The 25,955-nt window shown below is 51.3% G+C and overlaps 1 gene segment (V, D, J or C); it reads left to right on the top strand.

The window, feature by feature from the left end:
• The window catches only part of LOC134341568 (T-cell receptor beta chain C region-like), a 65,992-nt gene that overhangs the window by 37,759 nt on the left and 2,278 nt on the right, over positions 1-25,955 (top strand). Inside the window, 3 exon segments of the C gene segment in view lie at positions 8,587-8,931; positions 14,624-14,644; positions 18,541-18,647. Of these exon segments, the coding sequence occupies positions 8,587-8,931; positions 14,624-14,644; positions 18,541-18,647 (473 nt within the window).

Genomic DNA, 25,955 nt, shown 5'->3' with positions numbered 1-25,955 from the left:
CAGAGATTGATAGGTATCTGAGTAGCCGGGGCATCAAAGGTTATGGTGAGAAGGCGGGGGAGTGGGACTAAATGGGAGAGCGGATCAGCTCATGATAAAATGGCGGAGCAGACTCGATGGGCCGAATGGCCGACTTCTGCTCCTTTGTCTGATCGTCTTATGGTCTTAGACTCTCCTACCATAGGAATCAACTTCGCCACATCCGCTCTATCACCGTCTTTCAACATTCGATAGGTCACCCCCTCATTCTTCTAAATTCCAGTGAGTGCAGGCCCAAACTCCCTCCCAATGATAAGCCGTTTAATCCCGGAATCATTTTCGTGAACCTTCTCCGAACCCTCTCCTGTTTCAGCACCTCCTGTCTCAGACAAAGGGGCCCAAACCTGCTCACGGTACTCCAAGCGAGGCCTCACCAGTGCTTTACAAAGCCTCAACATCACATCCTTGCCTTTATATTCTAGTCCTCTTGACATGAGCGCTGACATCGCATTTCCCTTCCTCACCGCCGACTCAACGTGCAAATTAAGCTTCAGGGAATCCGACACGAGGACTCCCAAGTCCCTTTTGCGCCTCAGATTTTTTTTTATAATTTCTCTCCATTTATAACATCGGCAACCCTTCCATATCTTCCACCAAAGTTCACGATCAAACACTTCCCGCCACTGTGTTCCAACTGCCATTTCCTTGCCCATTCTCCTAATCTGTCCAAGTCCTTCCGCAGCCTCTCCATTTCCTCAAAACTACCTGCCCCTCCACCTATCTTCCTATCCTCTGGAAACTTTGCAACAAAGCCATCAATTCCATCATCCAAATCACTGACATATACCGTAAAAAGAATCGGTCCCAACACAGACCCCAGCGGAATACCAAAAGTCGCCGGCAGTCAATCAGAAAAGGCTCCCTTTTTTCCCACTCTTTGCCTCCTTCCAATCAGCCTTCAGTTTATTCATGCTAGAATCTTCCCTGTAATGCTATGGTCTCGTAGACCCCGGGAGTGTGTGATGGGACGGTGTGGAGGGAGATTCACTCTGTGTCTGACCCCGGGAGTGTGTGATGGGACGGTGTGGAGGGAGATTCACTCTGTGTCTGAGGCCGGGAGTGTGTGATGGGACGGTGTGGAGGGAGATTCACTCTGTGTGTCTGACCCCGGGAGTGTGTGATGGGATGGTGTGGAGGGAGATTCACTCTGTGTCTGACCCCGGGAGTGTGTGATGGGACGGTGTGGAGGGAGATTCACTCTGTGTGTCTGACCCCGGGAGTGTGTGATGGGACGGTGTGGAGGGAGATTCACTCTGTGTGTCTGACCCCGGGAGTGTGTGATGGGATGGTGTGGAGGGAGATTCACTCTGTGTCTGACTCCGGGAGTGTGTGATGGGACGGTGTGGAGGGAGATTCACTCTGTGTCTGACCCCGGGAGTGTGTGATGGGACGGTGTGGAGGGAGATTCACTCTGTGTGTCTGACCCCAGGAGTGTGTGATGGGATGGTGTGGAGGGAGATTCACTCTGTGTCTGAGGCCGGGAGTGTGTGATGGGACGGTGTGGAGGGAGATTCACTCTGTGTCTAAACCCGGGAGTGTGTGATGGGACGGAGTCGAGGGAGATTCACTCTGTGTCTGACTCCGGGAGTGTGTAATGGGATGGTGTGGAGGGAGATTCACTCTGTGTGTCTGACCCCGGAAGTGTGTGATGGGATGGTGTGGAGGGAGATTCACTCTGTGTCTGACCCCGGGAGTGTGTGATGGGACGGTGTGGAGGGAGATTCACTCTGTGTCTGTCCCCGGAAGTGTGTGATGGGACGGTGTGGAGGGAGATTCACTCTGTGTCTGAGGCCGGGAGTGTGTGATGGGACGGTGTGGAGGGAGATTCACTCTGTGTCTAAACCCGGGAGTGTGTGATGGGACGGAGTCGAGGGAGATTCACTCTGTGTCTGACTCCGGGAGTGTGTAATGGGATGGTGTGGAGGGAGATTCACTCTGTGTGTCTGACCCCGGGAGTGTGTGATGGGACGGTGTGGAGGAAGATTCACTTTGTGTTTTTTCCGGAGAGTGTGTGATGGGACAGTGCGGTGGGAGCTTCCCTCTGTGTCTGACCCCGGGAGTGTGTGATGGGACGGTGTGGAGGGAGATTCACTCTGTGTGTCTGAACCCGGGAGTGTGTGATGGGACGGTGTGGAGGGAGATTCACTCTGTGTCTGACCCCGGGAGTGTGTGATGGGACGGTGTGGAGGGAGATTCACTCTGTGTGTCTGACCCCGGGAGTGTGTGATGGGACGGTGTGGAGGGAGATTCACTCTGTGTCTGACCCCGGGAGTGTGTGATGGGACGGTGTGGAGGGAGATTCACTCTGTGTGTCTGACCCCGGGAGTGTGTGATGGGAAGGTGTGGAGGGAGATTCACTCTGTATGTCTGAACTCCGTGAGTGCGTGACGGGACGGTGCGGAGGGAGATTCACATCGTCAAGTGGAAAGTGTGACATCGACAAGTACATTCCCCCTCCCCCCCTTGATAACTGCAGCGAAGTAAACAGCACTGGGGCCAACATTGAAACAGCAACGGAAATTCTCACTTTAAAACCAGGCGGTGGAGCATTTCATTTCAAGCCCCATCCACTTCCTGCATCTCGGCGACCGCAAGCACTCTCCGCCCACCCACAGCTGGTTTCGAGAGCACAGCTCACAGCGCGGTGCAGCACAGGAGCCGGGGCTACTGGGCCTCCTCCTTCTCGTTAGCAACGAGGATAGGGCAGGTCCCAGGTGGTAGGGTAGTTGGTTGGGTGGGGGACGAGGAGTCCTTAATGTCTTAATCGTGAAGCTACATTGTTGAGGCGTCGCCTTTGCAAGATGTCCCCGACGCGGGGGGGGGGGGTGGGGAGGTATTGTCCGTAACGGAGCTGGCTAAGTTTCCACCTTCTGCAGCTTTTCATCTCCCTTCTGTGCAATGCACCGCTCCCCTCCCCCCTCACCCCTCTCTCCGACCCTCATACAGGGTGGTGAGGCTGGAATCCTCCGCACGGTTGAAATTTGCTGCAGTCTTTAGAACGTGGAACAGTACGGCACAGTACAGGCCCTTCGGCCCACAATGTTGTGCCGACCCTCAAACCCTGCCTCCCCTATAACACCCCAACACACCTTAAATTCCTCCATATACCTGTCTAGTTGTCTCTTAAACTTCACTAGTGTATCTGCCTTCACCACTGACTCAGGCAGTGCATTCCACACACCAACCACTCTCTGAGTAAAAAACCTTCCCCTTGAACTTCCCACCCCTCACCTTAAAGCCATGTCTTCTTGTATTGAGCAGTGGTGCCCTGGGGAAGAGGCCCTGGCTGTCCACTCTGTCTTTATGTAGGCATCCGTTAGTCTCATGCGACCATGGATGTGTGCCTTGGAAGGTTTCCAGGGCGCAGGCCAGGGCAAACTTGTACGGAAGACCAGCAGTTGCCCATGCTGCAAGTCTCCCCTCTCCACGCCACCGATGTTGTCCAAGGGAAGGGCATTAGGACCCATACAGCTTGGCACCGGTGTCGTCACAGAGCAATGAGTGGTTAGGTGCCTTGCTCAAGGGCACAAACACGCTGCCTTAGCCAAATCTCGAACTAGCGACCTTCAAATCACAAGACGAACACCTTAACCACTTGGCCACGTGCCAACAGTTCATTCTATCGATTCCTCTTAATATCTTGTACACCTCTATCATGTCTCCTCTCGTCCTCCTTCTCTCCAAAGAGTAAAGCCCTAGCTCCCTTAATCGCCGATCATAATCCATACTCTCTAAACCAGGCAGCATCCTGGTAAATCTCCTCTGTACCCTTTCCAGGGCTTCCACATCCTTCCTATAGTGAGAACTGGACACAGTACTCCAAGTGTGGCCTAACCAGAGTTTTATAGAGCTGCATCTTGAACCCCGCGACGCTTAAGCTCTGTCCCTCGACTTATGGAAAGCTAACACCCCATAAGCTTTCTTAACTACCCTATCCACCTGTGAGGGAACTTTCAGGGATCTGTGGACATGCACTCCCAGATCCCTCTGCTCCTCCACACTGCCAGGTATCCTGCCATTTACTCTGTACTCTGCCTTCGAGTGTCTGTCTGAAAGCCTCTGGTAGGCCTGTGTCGGCTCAGCCTCCCCGGCAGCACATTTCAGGCGGCCGGCGCCCTCTGTACAGCAAGCCACCCCGCCCACACCCTTCCCGTGCTGGAAAATGCCAGGCAAGCGCCAGTCTCCACTGCCGACGCCAGATCCGTCTCCCTCCACATCCCTGCCTCGGGGCCTCTTAAAGGCCCTCTGTCGCGTCTCCCTCCACCGCCCCGCCACCCCTGGCGCCACAACCCAGGCGCCCATCTCATCCCGCACACCTTTTTGAAACTGACCCCTCTCACTTTCTCCGGTTTGCTCATTTCCACCACCGGCGGCGACTGTCGGGCGGGCAACCGCAATCTTTCTCCCGCTAGGAGGATGTTATGAGAATGCAGGGTGACTTGGACAGGCTGGGTGAGTGGGCAGATGCATGGCAGATGCAGTTTAATGTGGATAAACGTGAGGTTATCCACTTTGGTGGTAAGAACGAGAAGGCAGATTATTATCTAAATGGAGTCAAGTTAGGAAAGGGGGAAGCACAACGAAATCTAGGTGTCCTTGTTCATCAGTCACTGAATGCAAGCATGCAGGTACAGCAGGCTGTGAAGAAAGCTAATGGCATGCTGGCCTTCATAACAAGGGGGATTGAGTATAGGAGCAAAGAGGTCCTTCTGCAGCTGTACAGGGCCCTGGTGAGACCCCACCTGGAGTACTGTGTGCAGTTTTGGTCTCCAAATTTGAGGAAGGACATTCTTGCTATTGAGGGAGTGTCGCGTAGGTTCACAAGGTTAATTCCCGGGACGGCGGGACTGTCATATGTTGAAAGATCGGAGCGACTGGGCTTGTATACTCTGGAATTTGGAAGGCTGAGAGGGGATCTTATTGAAACATGTAAGATTATTAAGGGATTGGACACGCTGGAGGCAGGAAGCATGTTCCCGCTGATGGGTGAGTCCAGAACCAGAGGCCACAGTTTGAGAATAAGGGGTAGGCCATTTAGAACGGAGTTCAGGAAAAACTTTTCCACCCAGAGAGTGGTGGATATGTGGAATGCTCTGCCCCAGAAGGCAGTGGAGGCCAATTCTCTGGATGCTTTCAAGAAAGAGATGGATAGAGCTCTTAAAGATAGCGGAGTCAAAGGTTCTGGGGATAAGGCAGGAACTGGATACTGATTGTGGATGACGAGCCACGATCACAGTGAATGGCGGTGCTGGCTCGAAGGGCCGAATGGCCTACTCCTGCACCTACTGTCTGTTCTCTATTGTCTAGGGCGGGGAACCTAAAACTAGAGGGGACAGCTTCTGGGTGAGAGGTTTCATTGGGGCCCAGAGGGCGGTCTGTCTGTGGAAGGAGCTGTCGGAGGAACAACACACGGAGAAGGACACGGACAGGAAACGGGACAATCCCGGGCGGAGGGGGACTGGTCGGCCTGGTCCATTTGCGTCACGGTCTGATCTGGCAATTCTCAATATTGTGCACCCCCATCAAATATCCCCTGGTTTATACCCGCTGCAAAGAATAAAGCCCTTATAACACAGGTCCACAAGTCCCAGTAAATTGCCTCTGCACTCTTTCAATCCTGTCGACATCTCTCCCGTGGGGAGGTGACGAGACCTGCCCGTCATTCTCCAGATTGGACCTGGCCAATATCTTACACAGCTTCCACAGGACGTCCCGACCCTGTATCCAACACTTCCATGTGCTAGGACCTCTCTTTACGACCCGACCTACCTGTGATGCCACTCTCAAGGACTTATGGGTCTGCCTTCCCAGAAGCCTCTGCTCCTACCGCGCCCCTCAGTACCCTCCTGCCCTAGTATGTCCTCCTAAAGTGCATGAGCCCTGGGGGTTCTGTACACAGAGAACGTGGAACATAGAAATCGACAGCACATTCCAGGCCCTTCGGCCCACAACGTTGTGCCGAACATGCAACCGACTCGAGAAACTGCCTAGAAATTCCCCACCGCATGGCCCTCTATTTTTCTGCGCTCCATATCTAACAATCTCTTAGAAGACATTATCGTATCCGGCTCCACCACCGTCGCCGGCAGCCCATTCCACGCACTCGGCACTCTCTGTGTGAAAAACCTACCCCAGACATCTCCTCGGTACCTACTCCCTAGCACCTTAAAACTGGGTCCCCTCGTGTCGGCCATTTCAGCCCCGGGGAAAATCCACACGATCAACGCCCCTCGTCATCCTATACACCTCTATCAGGTCACCTCTCACCCTCCGTCGCTCCAAGGAGAAAAGGCCGAGTTCGCTCAACCTATTCTCATAAGGCATGCTCCCCAATCCAGGCAACATCCTTGTAAATCTCAAACAACAGGAATTCTGCAGACGCTAGAAATTCAAGCAACACACATCAAAGTTGCTGGTGAACGCAGCAGGCCAGGCGGCATCTCTAGGAAGAGGTACAGTCGACGTTTCAGGCCGAGACCCTTCGTCAGGACTAACTGAAGGAAGAGTTTGTAAGAGATTTGAACGTGGGAGGGAGAGGGGGAGATCCAAAATGATAGGAGAAGACAGGAGGGGGAGGGATGGAGACAAGAACTGGACAGGTGATAGGCAAAAGGGATATGAGAGGATCATGGGACAGGAGGTCCGGGGAGAAAGACAAGGGGGGGGGAACCCAGAGGATGGGCAAGGGGTATATTCAGAGGGACAGAGGGAGAAAAAGGAGAGTGAGAGAAAGAATGTGTGTGTATATAAATAAATAACAGCTGGGGTACGAGGGGGAGGTGGGGCATTAGCGGAAGTTAGAGAAATCGATGTTCATGCCATCAGGTTGGAAGCTACCCAGACGGAATATAAGGTGTTGTTCCTCCAACCTGAGTGTGGCTTCATCTTGACAGTAGAGGAGGCCGTGGATAGACATGTCAGAATGGGAATGGGATGTGGAATTAAAATGTGTGGCCACTGGGAGATCCTGCTTTCTCTGGCGGACAGAGCGTAGGTGTTCAGCAAAACGATCTCCCAGTCTGCGTCGGGTCTCACCAATATATAGAAGGTCACATCGGGAGCACCGGACGCAGTATATCACCCCAGCCGACTCACAGGTGAAGTGCGCCCGGTGCTCCCGATGTGTCCTTCTATATGTTGGCCACACTGTCAGCTATGAGTGTCCCATGGACGCGGGCCCCAAGATCTCTCACATATATATTTAAAACACAGTTGAGTTTACGAAGGGCAAACAAAACTCCCTTCACGATGCTGTCAACTTGAGAAGCCGCTTTCAATGGACTCTCATTCCTCAATGTAATGATGCAGCTCTATAAAACTCTGGTGAGGCCACACTTGGAGTATTGAGTCCAGTTCTGGTTGCCTCACTATAGTCATAGTCATGGTCATGCTTTATTGATCCCGGGGGAAATTGGGTATCGTTATAGTTGCACCATAAATAATTAAATAGTAATAAAAACCATAAATACTTAAATAGTAATATGTAAATTATGCCAGGAAATAAGTCCAGGACCAGCCTATTGGCGCAGGGTGTCTGACCCTCCAAGGGAGGAGTTGTAAAGTTTGATGGCCACAGGCAGGAATGACTTCCTATGACGCTCTGTGCTGCATCTCGGTGGAATGAGTCTCTGGCTGAATGTACTCCTGTGCCCACCCAGTACATTATCTAGTGGATGGGAGACATTGTCCAAGATGGCATGCAACTTGGACAGCATGCTCTTTTCAGACACCGCCGTCAGAGAGTCCAGTTCCATCCCCACAACATCACTGGCCTTACGAATGAGTTTGTTGCTTCTGTTGGTGTCTGCTACACTCAGCCTGCTGCCCCAGCACACAACAGTAAACATGATCCCACTGGCCACCACAGACTCGTAGAACATCCTCAGCATCGTCCGGCAGATGTTAAAGGACCTCAGTCTCCTCAGGAAATAGAGGCGTCTCTGACCCTTCTTGTAGACAGCCTCAGTGTTCTTAGACCAGTCCAGTTTATTGTCGATTCGTATCCTCAGGTATTTGTAATCTTCCACCATAGGAAGGATGTGGAAGCATTGGAAAGGGTACAGAGGAGATCTACCAGGACGCTGCCTGGTTTAGAGTGTATGCATTATGATCAGAGATTAAGGGAGCTAGGGCTTTACTCTTTGGAGAGAAGGAGGATGAGAGGAGACATGATAGAGGTGTACAAGATAATAAAAGGAATAGATAGAGTGGAGAGCCAGCGCCTCTTCCCCAGGCCACCACTGCTCAATACAAGAGGACATGGCTTTAAGGTAAGGGGTAGGAAGTTCAAGGGGGATATTAGAGGAAGGTTTTTTACTCAGAGAGTGGTCGGTGCGTGGAATGCACTGCCTGAGTCAGTGGTGGAGGCAGATACACTAGTGAAATTTAAGAGACTACTAGACAGATATATGGAGGAACTTAAGGTGGGGGTTTATATGGGAGGCCCACAATATTGTGGGCTGAAGGGCCTGCAACGTGCTGTACTATTCTATGTTCTATGTTCAACTCCATTTACCCTTCTCTCTCTCTCTCTCTCTGTCCCCAAAGACAAAGACCTCCGAAATCCCAACGTGACCCTCTTCCAGCCGCCACAGAGGGAGCTGAGGGAGAAAGGGACAGCCATCCTCGTCTGCCTCATCACTGACTTCTACCCGGACAACCTCCGCATCCAATGGCTCCAGGGCGACTTTGTAATCCCGCACAACGACACCCGGGTAATGACCGATGCGGAGTCGACGAGCAATAAGGACGGGAGCGCCTTCAGCATCAGCAGCCAGCTGATCCTCAGCGCGTTGGATTACGCCACGAGTATAAAGGTGGTGTGCCGCGTGGAGCACTACCGGAATGGGTCCAACCCAGTGGAGTACCGGGCAGAGGTCCGCGTCCAGCGAGGTGAGTATAGGCAAGGCCAACAGCGGACGCTGGGCGGCCCTGGCGCGGGGCCTTAGCCGCACCCGACACGGTGCACCGGGGGATTCGCTGGACGATCGGACATCACTGGCGCCAGCGATAGGGTAGCGCCCAAGAGCGACGCCTGGGCGTCCCGGAGTGCTGGGTTCAATACCGGCGCCGCCGTCTGAAAGGAGTTCGTCCGTGCTCCCCGTGACCGCGCGAGATCCCTCCCCGCCCCCCCGAGTTCTCCGGCGATCCTCCCACAATCGAAAGACGTGCCTGCAGCAGGTCCATTGTAAATTCTCCCGTGAAAAGACCCGGGGTTAAATCGGAGGGTTCGCTGCTCTTTGGGCCTGCACCTCCAGATAGACAGATCGATTCATAGGTGATCGCCGCCACCACCTCCCCCCGGACGGAATCGCTCCCCCACCGGAGGTGCATCCCTCCGCCCGCGAGATTGAGCCCGAACCGAGACGCGCCTTTACCAATACATTCCCTTCCGAAGCGCACCCTCCCTCGAGAGTGGAGGAGCGGGGGCGGGCAGAATACTGGACGTAGCTGTCATTATCAAGGATATGGTTCTTGGGAGGCTCAGAGGTCTGAAAGTTGACAATTCAACTGGGCCGGATGGATGGCACCTGGGGTTTATGAGAGGGGCTGTAGAGATTGTGGAGGCATTAGCAATGAACTTCTGAGGAATCGTTCTGGTCTGGAATATGCTCCAGAAGACTTGGAAATGGCAAACGTCAGTCCACTCTTCCAGAAGGATTGGCGGCAGAAGAAAGGGAATTATAGGCCGGTTAGCCCGACTTCAGTGGCCGGGAAGATGCTGGGGTCCACGATCAAGGGAGAAGGTTTCGGGGGTACTGGGGGGCACGTGGTGAAATGGGTCAAAGACAGCACGCGCTCCTTCAGGAGAAATCTGGCCTGAGAAATCAGTTCGAGATAGACACATAGAAACATAGAAAGCAGGTGCAGGAGTAGGCCATTCGGCCCTTCGAGTTTGCACTGCCATTCAGTACGATCATGGCTGATCATCCAACTCAGAACCCTGCATTTGCCTTCTCTCCATACCCCCTGATCCCTTTAGCCACAAGGGCCATATCTAACTCCCTCTTAAATATGACCAATGAACTGGCCTCAACTGTTTCCTGTGGCAGAGAATTCCACAGATTCACCACTCTCTGTGTGAAGAAGTTTTTCCTCATCTCGGTCCTAAAAGGCTTCCCCTTTATCCTCAAACTGTGACCCCTCGTTCTGGACTTCCCCAACATTGGGAACAGTCTTCCTGCATCTGGCCTGTCCAATCCCTTTAGAATTTTATACGTTTCAATCAGATCCTCCCTCAATCTTCTAAATTCCGCTGAGTATAAGCCTAGTCGATCCAGTCTTTCATCATATTGAAGTCCTGCCATCCCAGGAATCAATCTGGTGATCCTTCGTTGTAATCCCTCTATGGCAAGGATGACTTTCCTCAGATTAGGGGACCAAAACTGCACACAATACTCCAGGTGTGGTCGCACCAAGATATTGGAGGGAAGAACGGGCAGGATAGACAACTAAGAGTCCATGGATGTTGCTTACTGGGAAATTGTTAAATTTCAGGAGGATTTTAACAAGGTCCCGCATGAGAGGATGCTTAAAGGGTTAGGATCCTATGGACGCTAGCATGGATGGAAGATTATCTGACTGGCGGGGGGGGGGCGGTCAAAGAGTCGGAATAAAAGGGGAGTTTTCTAATTGGCTGCCGGTGGTGTTCCATAGGGGTCTGTGTTGGGACCGACTCTTTTTTTTTTTACATTATATGTCAATGACTTCGATGACAGCATTGATGGCTTTGTGGCAACGATTACGGAATGGTAGAAAGATAGGTGGAGGGGCAGGTGGCGTTGACAATGGGCACTGTCGTGGAAGATGCTGGAATACAGTGTCGGCCAGTGTATGATCATTCACTTCGGTAGAAAGAATAACGGGGAGAAAATTCAAACATCGGAGGTGCAAACGGATTTGTGCATGGGTTGCCCCAAGGTTAACTTAGAACCATAGAACCATACAGCACTACAGCACACAAAACAAGCCATTCGGCCCTTCTAGTCTGTACTGAAACATTATTCCGCTAGTCCCATTCACCTGAACCCAGCCCACAACACTCCAGTCCTCTCCCGTCCATGTATCTATCCAATTTGTTATTAAAACTTAGGAGTGAGCCCGCATTTACCACCTCAGATGGCAGCTCTTTCCACACTCCCACCACTCTCTGACTGAAGAAGTTCCCTCTAAATATTTCCCCTTTCACCCTAAAGCCATGTCCTCTCGTATTTATCTCCCCTAATCTAAGTGGAAAGAGCCTATTCACATTTACTTTATCCTCACCCCTCATAATTTAGTAGCCTCTATCAAATCTCCTCTCATTCTTCTACGCTCCAAGGAATAGTCCTAACCTGTTCAATCTTTCCCTGTAACACAACTCCTGAAGACCCGGCAACATCCTAGCAAATCTCCTCTGCACTCTTTCAATCTTACTGATATCCTTCCTATAGTTAGGTGACCAGGACTGCAAACAATAGTCCAATAGTAAAATGTTACGAGGAAAATGCAGGCGAATGTGGTTGAGAGGGAAAATAAATCAGACATGATGGAATGGCGGAGCAGACTCGACGGGACGAATGGCCCAATTCTTCTCCTATATCTGATGGTCTTAAGAGCCGCGAGGTAATGCCGCCGCTCTATAAAACCTTGGATAGGACACAGCTGGAGAATTATGTCCAGTTCTGGTCACCTCATTAAAGGAAGCACGTAGAAGCTTTAGATGGGGTGCAGAGGAGATTCACCAGGGTGCTGCCTGGATTAGAGAGGGTGCAGAGGAGATTCACCAGGATGCTGCCTGGATTAGAGAGGGTGCAGAGGAGATTCACCAGGATGCTGTCCAGATTGGAGAGGGTGCAGAGGAGATTTACCAGGATGCTGTCCAGATTGGAGAGGGTGCAGAGGAAATTTACCAGGATGCTGCCCAGATTGGAGAGGGTGCAGAGGAGATTCACCAGGATGCTGTCCGGATTAGAGTGGATGCAGAGGAGATTCACCAGGGTGCTGCCTGGTTAGAGAGAGTGCAGAGGAGATTTACCAGGACGCTGCCTGGATTAGAGAGGGTGCAGAGGAGATTTACCAGGGCGCTGCCTGGATTGGAGAGGGTGCAGAGGAGATTCACCGGGATGCTGCCTGGATTAGAGAGGGTGCAGAGGAGATTCACCAGGATGCTGCCTGCATTAGAGAGAGTGCAGAGGAGATTTACCAGGACGCTGCCTGGATTAGAGAGGGTGCAGAGGGTGCCTTTGATATCAGACTTGTCGAGCGTTGTTTATGACTGCTTCAGGAAATCGTCTCCACCTTAATTCTCCCCGCGGTGGTGCATAACCCCACAAGTTTCAAAGATTGAAAGTACATCTGTAACCAAAGACTGCATAAAGTATGCAACCGTGAGATTTGTTTACAGTCAGCCGCAAAGCAAGGAAACGGAAAGAACCCAATTTTTTAAAACAAACAAAGACCGACCCCCAACCCTCTCAGCACAGGAGGAGAGAGAGAGAGAGAAAAAAACAAATGAGGTTGTATAAGGCATTGGTGAGGCCGAATCTGGAGTATTGTGTTCAGTTTTGGTCACCAAATTACAGGAAGGATATAAATAAGGTTGAAAGAGTGAAGAGAAGGTTTACAAGGATGTTGCCAGGACTTGAGAAACTCAGTTACAGAGAAAGGTTGAATAGGTTAGGACTTTATTCCCTGGAGCGTAGAAGAATGAGGGGAGATTTGATAGAGGTATATAAAATTATGATGGGTATAGATAGAGTGAATGCAAGCAGGCTTTTTCCACTGAGGCAAGGGGAGAAGAAAAACCAAAGGACATGGGTTAAGGGTGAGAGGGGAAAAGTTTAAAGGGAACATTAGGGGGGGCTTCTTCACACAGAGAGTGGTGGGAGTATGGAATGAGCTGCCAGACGAGGTGGTAAATGCGGGTTCTTTTTTAACATTTAAGAATAAATCGGACAGGTACATGGATGGGAGGTGTATGGAGGGATATGGTCCGTGTGCAGGTCAGTGGGACTAGGCAGAAAATGGTTCGGCACAGCCAAGAAGGGCCAAAAGGCCTGTTTCTGTGCTGTAGTTTCTATGGTTTCTAAATCATGCAAACAATACAAGCAAGCCAAAAGAACGGCGTTCCAAACCAAATTGAGTCCTTAGATCCTAATCCCCGCAGTAGGCCCCAAGGCTCTGTATTCAGTTCGTTTAGAACAGCAGGGCAAATGTCCCACTGCAGGGCTCCAGTCGCCACTCCTTTGCCCGATCTCCTGTCCGCCCAAGTCTATCTAGCTGTTTATCCTTCTGTCTATCTATCTATCTCTCTCTATATATATATATCTATCTGTCTATCTATCCAACCATCTATTTAATCTATCCATCTATGTATCTATCTATCCATCAATCTATCCTTCTAACCATCTATCTATCTAATCTATCTGTCCATCTATCTATCTGTCTATCTATCTATCTATCTATCTAATCTATCTATCAATCTATATATCTATCTGTCCATCTATCTATCTATCTATCTATCTATCTATCTATCTATTCATCCATCAATATATCTACCTACCTATCTAACCATCTATCTATCTATCTATCTATCTATCTATCTATCTATCTATCTATCTATCTATCTATCTATCTATCTATCCATCTATCTATCTACTTACCTATCTAACCATCTATCTATCTATCTATCTATCTATCTATCTACCTACCTACCTACCTATCTATCTATCTATCTACCTATCTACCTAACCATCTATCTATCTATCTGTCTATCTATCTATCTATCTGTCTAACCATCTATCTAACCATCTATCTATCTGTCTATCTATCTATCTATCTATCTATCTATCTATTCATCCATCAATATATCTACCTACCTATCTAACCATCTATCTATCTATCTATCTATCTATCTATCTATCTATCTATCTATCTATCTATCTATCTATCTATCTATCTATCTATCTATCCATCTATCTATCTACTTACCTATCTAACCATCTATCTATCTATCTATCTATCTATCTATCTATCTACCTACCTACCTACCTATCTATCTATCTATCTACCTATCTACCTAACCATCTATCTATCTATCTGTCTATCTATCTATCTATCTGTCTAACCATCTATCTAACCATCTATCTATCTGTCTATCTATCTATCTATCTATCTATCTATCTATCTATCCATCTAACCATCTATCTAACCACCTATCTATCTGCCTATCTAACTCAGATCCTCAAGTCCGGGCAACATCCCTGTAAATTTTTCACCTTGTCTGCATCCTTCCCGTACGTCGGTGACCAAACCTGCGCACAGCACTCCAAGCGAGGCCTCGCCCACGTCTGGTCCCGCTTCGACGGCAACATCCCACCTCCTTGTACTCAATCCCCTGACGCCCCTTCGTCTGCTCGCGGCGACTTCCCAGATTCGGCCGTGTCCACGTCAATCCCTCCCTGCCTGTTCGGTAATGAGAATCCGCGGTGGCCAACGCCGACCCTCCCCCGCCGGGACCCGTATTCGCCGCCGGTTAAGCCCTGGGCGTTGAAACAGATATTCTGAGGCTAATGTCTGTCTTTTATTCTCTTTTCCCCCACAGATGGATGTGGATTAAGCAATAGTAAGTCTTCCAAAACTTCTATGAAACATGTTAAAATATATTAAATCGGGCGACCAGTTTCCCCCGGGATCAATAAAGTCTGACTATGACTATGACTATGACCCTTTGCAGGTTTTTTAAACGTCTCTGTGCATTCTCATTGCCATATCAGGCCGTGACGCGACTGTTCGGTCCTCTGTACTACCCCTTTTGTTTTCTCTCATTCTGATGAACCCTCGTCCCTTCCCTTCGCCTCCTCCGGATTCATCCACGCTCTGGATCCCCAGCTCCTTCCCGTTCTCGCATGGTCCTCTGTCCTCCCCTGTCGGGTGCCTTTTTCTGAAAGCCCTTTGGCGTTTCCACCTGTCCCTCCTCCCGGCTCCTCATCTCCTTCCCATTGTCCCATGGTCCTGTGTCCCCTCCTATCTGATTCCTTCTTCTTGCGCCCTTTACTGTTTCCGCCTATCTCCCCTTCCCTACCACCCCGGTTCCTCCATTCTCATTCCCTCATCGTCCTGGACGTCTCCTCTCAGATCCCTTCTCCTTTGGCCTTTTGCCTCGTCCACCAATCCGCTCCCTCTGGCGCCCTGCCTCCTTCTCATTCTCCCATGGACCTTAGTCCAATCAGATCGCCTCTCCTTCGGCTCTTCGCCTCTTCCACCAATCAGCTCCCTCTGGTTCCCCCCGCCTCCTCCCCGTTCTTCCACGGTCCTTTCTCACGTCCAATCAGATTTCTTCACCCTACGGCCCTTTGCCGCTTCCACCAATCCTCTCCCTCTGGTGTCCCGCCTCCTTCTCATTCTCCCATGGTCCTTAGTCCAATCAGATTTCTTCAACCCTCCGGCCCTTTGCCGCTTCCACCAATCCGCTCCCAGCTTCTCACGTCACCCCATCTCATCGCCCCCCCCGTCTCTCTCTCTCAGCCACCTTTCCCCTCGCCTTGTCTCGCCTATCTCCTGCCAACTTGTAGTCCCATCCGTTCCCCCGCCCTACTGTCTTATTCTGGCTACTGCACCCTCCAACCCCCCCCCCCCACCACCCTTCCTTTCCAGTCCTAAAGATCTCACAGCTGTGTTTCACCCCACGAGGGGCACAGAGAGGCTGAATGCGCACAGTCTTTTTTCCCCCTGGGGTCGGGCAGTCGATAACCTGTGGGAAATGTTCCAGGAATGAAAGGGTTACCGTATGAGGAACGTCTGGTAGCTCCTGGGCTGTATTCCCTGGAGTTCAGGAGAATGGGGGCGGGGGATCTCATAGAAACATTCCGAATGTTGAAAGGCCTGAACAGATTAGATACGGCAAAGTTATTTCCCATGGTAGGGGAATCTAGGACAAGAGGGCACGACTTCAGGATTGAAGGACGTACATTTGGAACTGAGATGCAGAGAAATTACTTCATCAAGAGGGTGGTAAATATGTGGAATTCGTGGCCACGAGTGGCTGTGGGGTCCAGGTCACTGGATGCATTTAAGGCAGAGATAGATAGGTTCTTGATTAGCCAGGGCACCGAAGTGTCTTATGGTCGTATGTTTTTTTCCCAGTTGCGCAGACCAACCATTGCTCTGAGCAGGAAATCTTTACACGGCCTGAAAACTTTGCAGCAATTTTTTTATGTATAGAATGCAAACTATGAATAGAAACAGAGAAAACCTACAGCACAATACAGGCCCTTCGGCCCACAAAGCTGTGCCGACCATGTACTTACTTTAGAAATTACCTAGGCTTACCCTTAACCCTCTATTTTTCTGAGCTCCATGTAGCCATCCAGGAGTCTCTTAAAAGACCCTATCGTTTCCGCCTCCAGCACCACCGCCTGCAGCCCGTTCCACGCACTGACCACTCTCTGCGTAAAAAAACTTACCCCTGACATCTCCTCTGTACCTACTCCCCAGCACCTTAAACCTGTGCCCTCTCGTGCTAGCCATGTCAGCCCTGGGGAAAAAGCCTCTGACTATCCATAGAAACCATAGAAACTACAGCATAGAAACAGCCCTTTTGGCCCTTCTTGGCTGTGCTGAACCAATTTCTGCCTAGTCCCACTGACCTGCACACGGACCATATCCCTCCATTCACCTCCCATCAATGTATCTGTCCAATTTATTCTTAAATGTTAAAAAAGAACCCGCATTTACCACCTCGTCTGGCAGCTCATTCCACACTCCCACCACTCTCTGTGTGAAGAAGCCCCCCACTAATGTTCCTTTTAAACTTTTCCCCCCTCACCCTTAACCCATGTCCTCTGGTTTTTTTCTCCCCTTGCCTCAGTGGAAAAAGCCTGCTTGCATTCACTCTATCTATACCCATCATAATTTTATATACCTCTATCAAATCTCCCCTCATTCTTCTACGCTCCAGGGAATAAAGTCCTAACCTATTCAACCTTTCTCTGTAACTGAGTTTCTCAAGTCCCGGCAACATCCTTGTAAACCTTCTCTGCACTCTTTCGACCTTATGTATATCCTTTCTGTAATTTGGTGACCAAAACTGAACACAATACTCCAGATTCGGCCTCACCAATGCCTTATGCAACCTCATCATAACATTCCAGCTCTTATACTCAATACTTTGATTAATAAAGGCCACATGATCAAGGCCTCTCATCGTCTTATACACCTCTATCAGGTCAGCTCTCATCCTCCGTCCCTCCAAGGAGAAAAGGCCGATTTCACTCAACCTATTCTCATAAGGCATGCTCCCCAATCCAGGCAACATCCTTGTAAATCTCCTCTGCACACCCTCTATTGTTTCCCGTAGTGAGGCGATCAGAACTGAGCACAGTACTCCAAGTGGGGTCTGACCAGTGTCCTATATAGCTGCAACATTACCTCTCGGCTCTTGAACTCAGTCCCACGATTGATGAATGCCAATGCACCGTACGCCTTCTTAACCACAGAGTCAACCTGCGCAACTGCTTTGAGCGCCCTGTGGACTCGGACCCCAAGATCCCTCTGATCCTCCACACTGCCAAGAGTCTAACCATTAATACTACGTTTAGAATGAAAATTAAAAGTACGCCAATATTTATTTCATTTATTAATTGTAGAGCACAGTGAAACACGGAGCGATTAAACAAAGTTTTCACGTCTCCTAAACTTTTCAACGTGGACAGGGTCGGCGACCAGCGGGCCCCCAGTTTATTGACAATGAGCTACCGAATTCCTGGTCCGCGTTTTCTCTGTCAATGAATAGAGAGGGGGCCACCAGCTGGAATGGGAGACGTGACATGGAGGCCTTCTTATCTCCTCCCCCGCCTCCACCCCACACCCCATCCTCACCACATTCTGACAGGGGTTGAATCGAGAGCACCCTGAGCAGCCGCATCACTCCCGGGTTCGGGAATTGCACCGTCTCGGATCGGAAGGCCCTGCGGCGGATAGTGAGGTCAGCCGAGGAGATCATCGGGGTCTCTCTCCCCGCCATCACCGACCTTTACACCACACGCTGCATCCGCAAAGCAAACAGCATTGTGAAGGACCCCCACGCACCCCTCACACAAACTCTTCTCCCTCCTGCCATCTGGCAAAAGGTACCGAAGCATTCGGGCTCTCACGACCAGACTATGTAACAGTTTCTTCCCCCAAGCCATCAGACTCCTCAATACCCAGAGTCCAGACTGACACCAACCCTCCTGTACCCTCTACTCTGCCGACCGTCTTATTTATTATTTATTGTAATGCCTGCACTGTTTTGCGCACTTTATGCAGTTCTGGATAGGTCTGCAGTCTAGTGCAGTTTTTGTGTTGTTTTACGTAGTTCAGTGTAGTTCTTGTATTGTTGCATGTAGCACCACGGTCCTGGAAAACGTTGTCTCGTTTTTACTATGTTCTGTACCAGCAGTTATGGTTGAAATGACAGTAAAAAGCGGCTTGACTTGACTTGTCTCCAAACGCCAACGTCGTCTCCTTTGTCTTCAACAGCGAGCAAAAAGCTCACCATTAACTCCGGCATCCTCACGTACCTCCTCCTGATTTGCAAAAGCGTCCTGTGCGGCGCCATCCTGACGGTGCTGAGCTGCAGGGCCAAGGTAATCTCTCCAGAGAACGAGTCTGGCGGCTGCCCTCTGTCACAGTGAAGGCGCGGGAGGTGGGACGCCGGGCCGGGGACCGGGCAGGAAGAGGCCAACCGGCCCCGCGCGTGTCTCTGCCAACCAGCACGCCCGATTACACCCCTAATCAACCCGCACTTGCTCCATATCCCCCCCCCTCCATTCCCCCTACCTGGCAATGTGGCTGTTTAAAGAACGCACGTTCCACACCGTTCCGGTGTGGGTCCTGACCTTGTGCTCTGAGGCCCCTCTGTCCCGCGACACACCCCACCTTTCACGGTGTGTGGCCTATCCTCCAATCCAGGCAGCATCCTGGTGAAACTCCTCTGCACCCTCTCTAATCCAGGCAGCCTCCTGGTGAATCTCCCCTGCACCCTCTCTAATCCAGGCAGCATCCTGGCGAATCTCCTCTGCACCCTCTCTAATCCAGGCAGCATCCTGGTGAATCTCCTCTGCACCCTCGCTAATCCAGGCAGCATCCTGGTGAATCTCCACTACACCCTCTCTAATCCAGGGCACATCCTGGTGAATCTCCTCTGCACCCTCTCTAATCCAGGCAGCATCCTGGTGAATCTCCTCTGCACCCTCTCTAATCCAGGCAGCATCCTGGTGAGTCTCCTCTGCACCCTCTCTAATCCAGGCAGCCTCCTGGTGAATCTCCTCTGCACCCTCTCTAATCCAGGCAGCATCCTGGTGAATCGCCTCTCCACCCTCTCTAATCCAGGCAGCATCCTGGTGAATCTCCTCTGCACCCTCTCTAATCCAGGCAGCATCCTGGCGAATCTCCACTACACCCTCTCTAATCCAGGCAGCATCCTGGTGAATCTCCACTACACCCTCTCTAATCCAGGCAGCATCCTGGCGAATCTCCTCTACACCCTCTCTAATCCAGGCAGCATCCTGGTGAATCTCCTCTGCACCCTCTCTAATCCAGGCAGCATCCTGGTGAATCTCCCCTGCACCCTCTCTAATCCAGCAGCATCCTGGTGAATCTCCTCTGCACCCTCTCTAATCCAGGCAGCCTCCTGGTGAATCTCCTCTGCACCCTCTCTAATCCAGGCAGCATCCTGGTGAATCTCCTCTGCACCCTCTCTAATCCAGGCAGCCTCCTGGTGAATCTCCTCTGCACCCTCTCTAATCCAGGCAGCATCCTGGTGAATCTCCTCTGCACCCTCTCTAATCCAGGCAGCATCCTGGTGAGTCTCCTCTGCACCCTCTCTAATCCAGGCAGCCTCCTGGTGAATCTCCTCTGCACCCTCTCTAATCCAGGCAGCATCCTGGTGAATCGCCTCTCCACCCTCTCTAATCCAGGCAGCATCCTGGTGAATCTCCTCTGCACCCTCTCTAATCCAGGCAGCATCCTGGCGAATCTCCACTACACCCTCTCTAATCCAGGCAGCATCCTGGTGAATCTCCACTACACCCTCTCTAATCCAGGCAGCATCCTGGTGAATCTCCACTACACCCTCTCTAATCCAGGCAGCATCCTGGTGAATCTCCACTACACCCTCTCTGCTCCAGGCAGCATCCTGGTGAATCTCCACTACACCCTCTCTGCTCCAGGCAGCATCCTGGTGAATCTCCTCTGTACCCTCTCTAATCCAGGCAGCATCCTGGTGAATCTCCTCTGTACCCTCTCTAATCCAAGCAGCATCCCGGTGAATCTCCTCTGCAACCTCTCTAATCCAGGCAGCATGCTGGTGAATCTCCTCTGCACCCTCTCTAATCCAGGCAGCATCCTGGTGAATCTCCACTACATCCTCTCTAATCCAGGCAATTTCCTCGTGAATCTCCTCTACACCCTCTCAAATCCAGGCAGCATCTTGATGAATCTCCTCTGCACCCTCTCTAATCCATGCAGCATACTGGTGAATCTCCTCTGCACCCTCTCTAATCCAGGCAGCATCCTGGTGAATCTCCTCTGCACCTTCTCCAATCCAGGCAGCATCCTGGTGAATCTCCTCTGCACCCTCTCTATTCCAGTCAACATCCTGGTCAATCTCCTCTGCACCCTCTCTAATCCAGGCAGCATCCTGGTGAATCTCCTCTGCACCCTCTCTGCTCCAGGCAGCATCCTGGTGAATCTCCTCTGCACCCTCTCTAATCCAGGCAGCATCCTGATGAATCTCCTCTGCACCCTCTCTAATCCAGGCAGCATCCTGGTGAGTCTCCTCTGCACCCTCTCTAATCCAGGCAGCCTCCTGGTGAATCTCCTCAGCACCCTCTCTAATCCAGGCAGCATCCTGGTGAATCGCCTCTCCACCCTCTCTAATCCAGGCAGCATCCTGGTGAATCTCCTCTGCACCCTCTCTAATCCAGGCAGCATCCTGGCGAATCTCCACTACACCCTCTCTAATCCAGGCAGCATCCTAGTGAATCTCCACTACACCCTCTCTAATCCAGGCAGCATCCTGGTGAATCTCCACTACACCCTCTCTAATCCAGGCAGCATCCTGGTGAATCTCCACTACACCCTCTCTGCTCCAGGCAGCATCCTGGTGAATCTCCACTACACCCTCTCTAATCCAGGCAGCATCCTGGTGAATCTCCACTACACCCTCTCTGCTCCAGGCAGCATCCTGGTGAATCTCCTCTGTACCCTCTCTAATCCAGGCAGCATCCTGGTGAATCTCCTCTGTACCCTCTCTAATCCAGGCAGCATCCCGGTGAATCTCCTCTGCAACCTCTCTAATCCAGGCAGCATGCTGGTGAATCTCCTCTGCACCCTCTCTAATCCAGGCAGCATCCTGGTGAATCTCCACTACATCCTCTCTAATCCAGGCAACTTCCTGGTGAATCTCCTCTACACCCTCTCAAATCCAGGCAGCATCTTGATGAATCTCCTCTGCACCCTCTCTAATCCATGCAGCATACTGGTGAATCTCCTCTGCACCCTCTCTAATCCAGGCAGCATCCTGGTGAATCTCCTCTGCACCTTCTCCAATCCAGGCAGCATCCTGGTGAATCTCCTCTGCACCCTCTCTATTCCAGGCAACATCCTGGTCAAGTCAATCTCCTCTGCACCCTCTCTAATCCAGGCAGCATCCTGGTGAATCTCCTCTGCACCCTCTCTAATCCAGGCAGCATCCTGGTGAATCTCCACTACACCCTTTCTAATCCAGGCAGCATCCTGGTGAATATCCTCTGTACCCTCTCTAATCCAGGCAGCATCCTGCTGAATCTCCTCTGTACTTTCTCTAATCCAGGCAGCATCCTGGTGAGTCTCCTCTGCACCCTCTCTAATCCAGGCAGCCTCCTGGTGAATCTCCTCTGCACCGTCTCTAATCCAGGCAGCATCCTGGTGAATCGCCTCTCCACCCTCTCTAATCCAGGCAGCATCCTGGTGAATCTCCTCTGCACCCTCTCTAATCCAGGCAGCATCCTGGCGAATCTCCACTACACCCTCTCTAATCCAGGCAGCATCCTGGTGAATCTCCACTACACCCTCTCTAATCCAGGCAGCATCCTGGCGAATCTCCTCTACACCCTCTCTAATCCAGGCAGCATCCTGGTGAATCTCCTCTGCACCCTCTCTAATCCAGGCAGCATCCTGGTGAATCTCCCCTGCACCCTCTCTAATCCAGCAGCATCCTGGTGAATCTCCTCTGCACCCTCTCTAATCCAGGCAGCATCCTGGTGAATCTCCACTGCACCCTCTCTAATCCAGGCAGCCTCCTGGTGAATCCCCTCTGCACCCTCTCTAATCCAGGCAGCATCCTGGTGAATCTCCTCTGCACCCTCTCTAATCCAGGCAGCATCCTGGTGAGTCTCCTCTGCACCCTCTCTAATCCAGGCAGCCTCCTGGTGAATCTCCTCTGCACCCTCTCTAATCCAGGCAGCATCCTGGTGAATCGCCTCTCCACCCTCTCTAATCCAGGCAGCATCCTGGTGAATCTCCTCTGCACCCTCTCTAATCCAGGCAGCATCCTGGCGAATCTCCACTACACCCTCTCTAATCCAGGCAGCATCCTGGTGAATCTCCACTACACCCTCTCTAATCCAGGCAGCATCCTGGTGAATCTCCACTACACCCTCTCTAATCCAGGCAGCATCCTGGTGAATCTCCACCACACCCTCTCTGCTCCAGGCAGCATCCTGGTGAATCTCCACTACACCCTCTCTAATCCAGGCAGCATCCTGGTGAATCTCCACTACACCCTCTCTGCTCCAGGCAGCATCCTGGTGAATCTCCTCTGCACCCTCTCTAATCCAGGCAGCATCCTGGTGAATCTCCTCTACACCCTCTCTAATCCAGGCAGCATCCTGGTGAGTCTCCTCTGCACCCTCTCTAATCCAGGCAGCCTGCTGGTGAATCTCCTCTGCACCCTCTCTAATCCAGGCAGCATCCTGGTGAATCGCCTCTCCACCCTCTCTAATCCAGGCAGCATCCTGGTGAATCTCCTCTGCACCCTCTCTAATCCAGGCAGCATCCTGGCGAATCTCCACTACACCCTCTCTAATCCAGGCAGCATCCTGGTGAATCTCCACTACACCCTCTCTAATCCAGGCAGCATCCTGGTGAATCTCCACTACACCCTCTCTAATCCAGGCAGCATCCTGGTGAATCTCCACTACACCCTCTCTGCTCCAGGCAGCATCCTGGTGAATCTCCACTACACCCTCTCTAATCCAGGCAGCATCCTGGTGAATCTCCACTACACCCTCTCTGCTCCAGGCAGCATCCTGGTGAATCTCCTCTGTACCCTCTCTAATCCAGGCAGCATCCTGGTGAATCTCCTCTGTACCCTCTCTAATCCAGGCAGCATCCCGGTGAATCTCCTCTGCAACCTCTCTAATCCAGGCAGCATGCTGGTGAATCTCCTCTGCACCCTCTCTAATCCAGGCAGCATCCTGGTGAATCTCCACTACATCCTCTCTAATCCAGGCAACTTCCTGGTGAATCTCCTCTACACCCTCTCAAATCCAGGCAGCATCTTGATGAATCTCCTCTGCACCCTCTCTAATCCATGCAGCATACTGGTGAATCTCCTCTGCACCCTCTCTAATCCAGGCAGCATCCTGGTGAATCTCCTCTGCACCTTCTCCAATCCAGGCAGCATCCTGGTGAATCTCCTCTGCACCCTCTCTATTCCAGGCAACATCCTGGTCAATCTCCTCTGCACCCTCTCTAATCCAGGCAGCATCCTGGTGAATCTCCTCTGTACCCTCTCTAATCCAGGCAGCATCCCGGTGAATCTCCTCTGCAACCTCTCTAATCCAGGCAGCATGCTGGTGAATTTCCTCTGCACCTTCTCTAATCCAGGCAGCATCCTGGTGAATCTCCACTACATCCTCTCTAATCCAGGCAACTTCCTGGTGAATCTCCTCTACACCCTCTCAAATCCAGGCAGCATCTTGATGAATCTCCTCTGCACCCTCTCTAATCCATGCAGCATACTGGTGAATCTCCTCTGCACCCTCTCTAATCCAGGCAGCATCCTGGTGAATCTCCTCTGCACCTTCTCCAATCCAGGCAGCATCCTGGTGAATCTCCTCTGCACCCTCTCTATTCCAGGCAACATCCTGGTCAATCTCCTCTGCACCCTCTCTAATCCAGGCAGCATCCTGGTGAATCTCCTCTGCACCCTCTCTAATCCAGGCAGCAGCCTGGTGAATCTCCACTACACCCTTTCTGATCCAGGCAGCATCCTGGTGAATATCCTCTGTACCCTCTCTAATCCAGGCAGCATCCTGCTGAATCTCCTCTGTACTTTCTCTAATCCAGGCAGCATCCTGGTGAGTCTCCTCTGCACCCTCTCTAATCCAGGCAGCCTCCTGGTGAATCTCCTCTGCACCGTCTCTAATCCAGGCAGCATCCTGGTGAATCGCCTCTCCACCCTCTCTAATCCAGGCAGCATCCTGGTGAATCTCCTCTGCACCCTCTCTAATCCAGGCAGCATCCTGGCGAATCTCCACTACACCCTCTCTAATCCAGGCAGCATCCTGGTGAATCTCCACTACACCCTCTCTAATCCAGGCAGCATCCTGGCGAATCTCCTCTACACCCTCTCTAATCCAGGCAGCATCCTGGTGAATCTCCTCTGCACCCTCTCTAATCCAGGCAGCATCCTGGTGAATCTCCCCTGCACCCTCTCTAATCCAGCAGCATCCTGGTGAATCTCCTCTGCACCCTCTCTAATCCAGGCAGCATCCTGGCGAATCTCCACTACACCCTCTCTAATCCAGGCAGCATCCTGGTGAATCTCCACTACACCCTCTCTAATCCAGGCAGCATCCTGGCGAATCTCCTCTACACCCTCTCTAATCCAGGCAGCATCCTGGTGAATCTCCTCTGCACCCTCTCTAATCCAGGCAGCATCCTGGTGAATCTCCCCTGCACCCTCTCTAATCCAGCAGCATCCTGGTGAATCTCCTCTGCACCCTCTCTGATCCAGGCAGCATCCTGGTGAATCTCCTCTGCACCCTCTCCAATCCAGGCAGCATCCTGGTGAATGTCCTCTGCACCCTCTCTAAAGCTTCCACCTCCTTCCCATAATGAGACGGCCAGAACTGAACGCAATGCACCCAAGTGGGGTCTGACCAGGGTTTCACAGAGCGACGACATTACCTCACAACTCTTAAGACCATAAGATATCGGAGCTGATGGTCTATATATTCGGCCCATCGAGTCTGCTCCCCCATTCCATCATGTCTGATGTGTTACCCTCTGCTCCCTCTTGACCCTGGGTAAATCAAAGACAAACAACCCCTAATCCCTCCTACCTACTGCCTGTCCATATCCCTCCATCTTCCTCACATCCACATGCCTATCCAAACGTCTCTTAAAAGCCTCTAATGCATTTGCCTCCACCACCAGGCAGCCACCACTCCCTGCGTAAAAAAAATTACCCCTCACATCCCCCTTGAACCTACCCCCTCCCACCTTCAAAGCGTGCCCTCTGGTATTAGACATTTCAGCTGCGGGAAACTGATGCTCTTCTCTCTCTATATATTTATCTATTTATCTATCTATCTATCTATCTCTATCTCTCTCTCTATCTCTATCTCTCTCTATCTATCTATATCTCTCTATCTCTATCTCTCTCTCTCTATCTATCTATCTCTCTATCTATCTCTATCTTTCTCTTTCTCTCTATCTCTCTCTATCTATCTATCTATCTCTAGCTCTCTATCTCTATCTATCTCTCTCTCTCTATCTATCTATCTCTATCTCTCTCTATCTCTATCTATGTGTCTCTATCTATCTATCTCTATCTCTCTCTCTATCTCTATCTCTCTCTCTCTCTTTCTCTCTCTATCTTTCTATCTCTATCTCTCTCTATCTCT

The sequence above is a fragment of the Mobula hypostoma genome, unplaced genomic scaffold, assembly GCF_963921235.1.
Source record: "Mobula hypostoma unplaced genomic scaffold, sMobHyp1.1 scaffold_36, whole genome shotgun sequence".
In the NCBI taxonomy this organism is placed as follows: domain Eukaryota; kingdom Metazoa; phylum Chordata; class Chondrichthyes; order Myliobatiformes; family Myliobatidae; genus Mobula; species Mobula hypostoma.
Note: the sequence above shows the minus strand (reverse complement) of the source record. Positions and strands in the feature narration are given on the sequence as shown.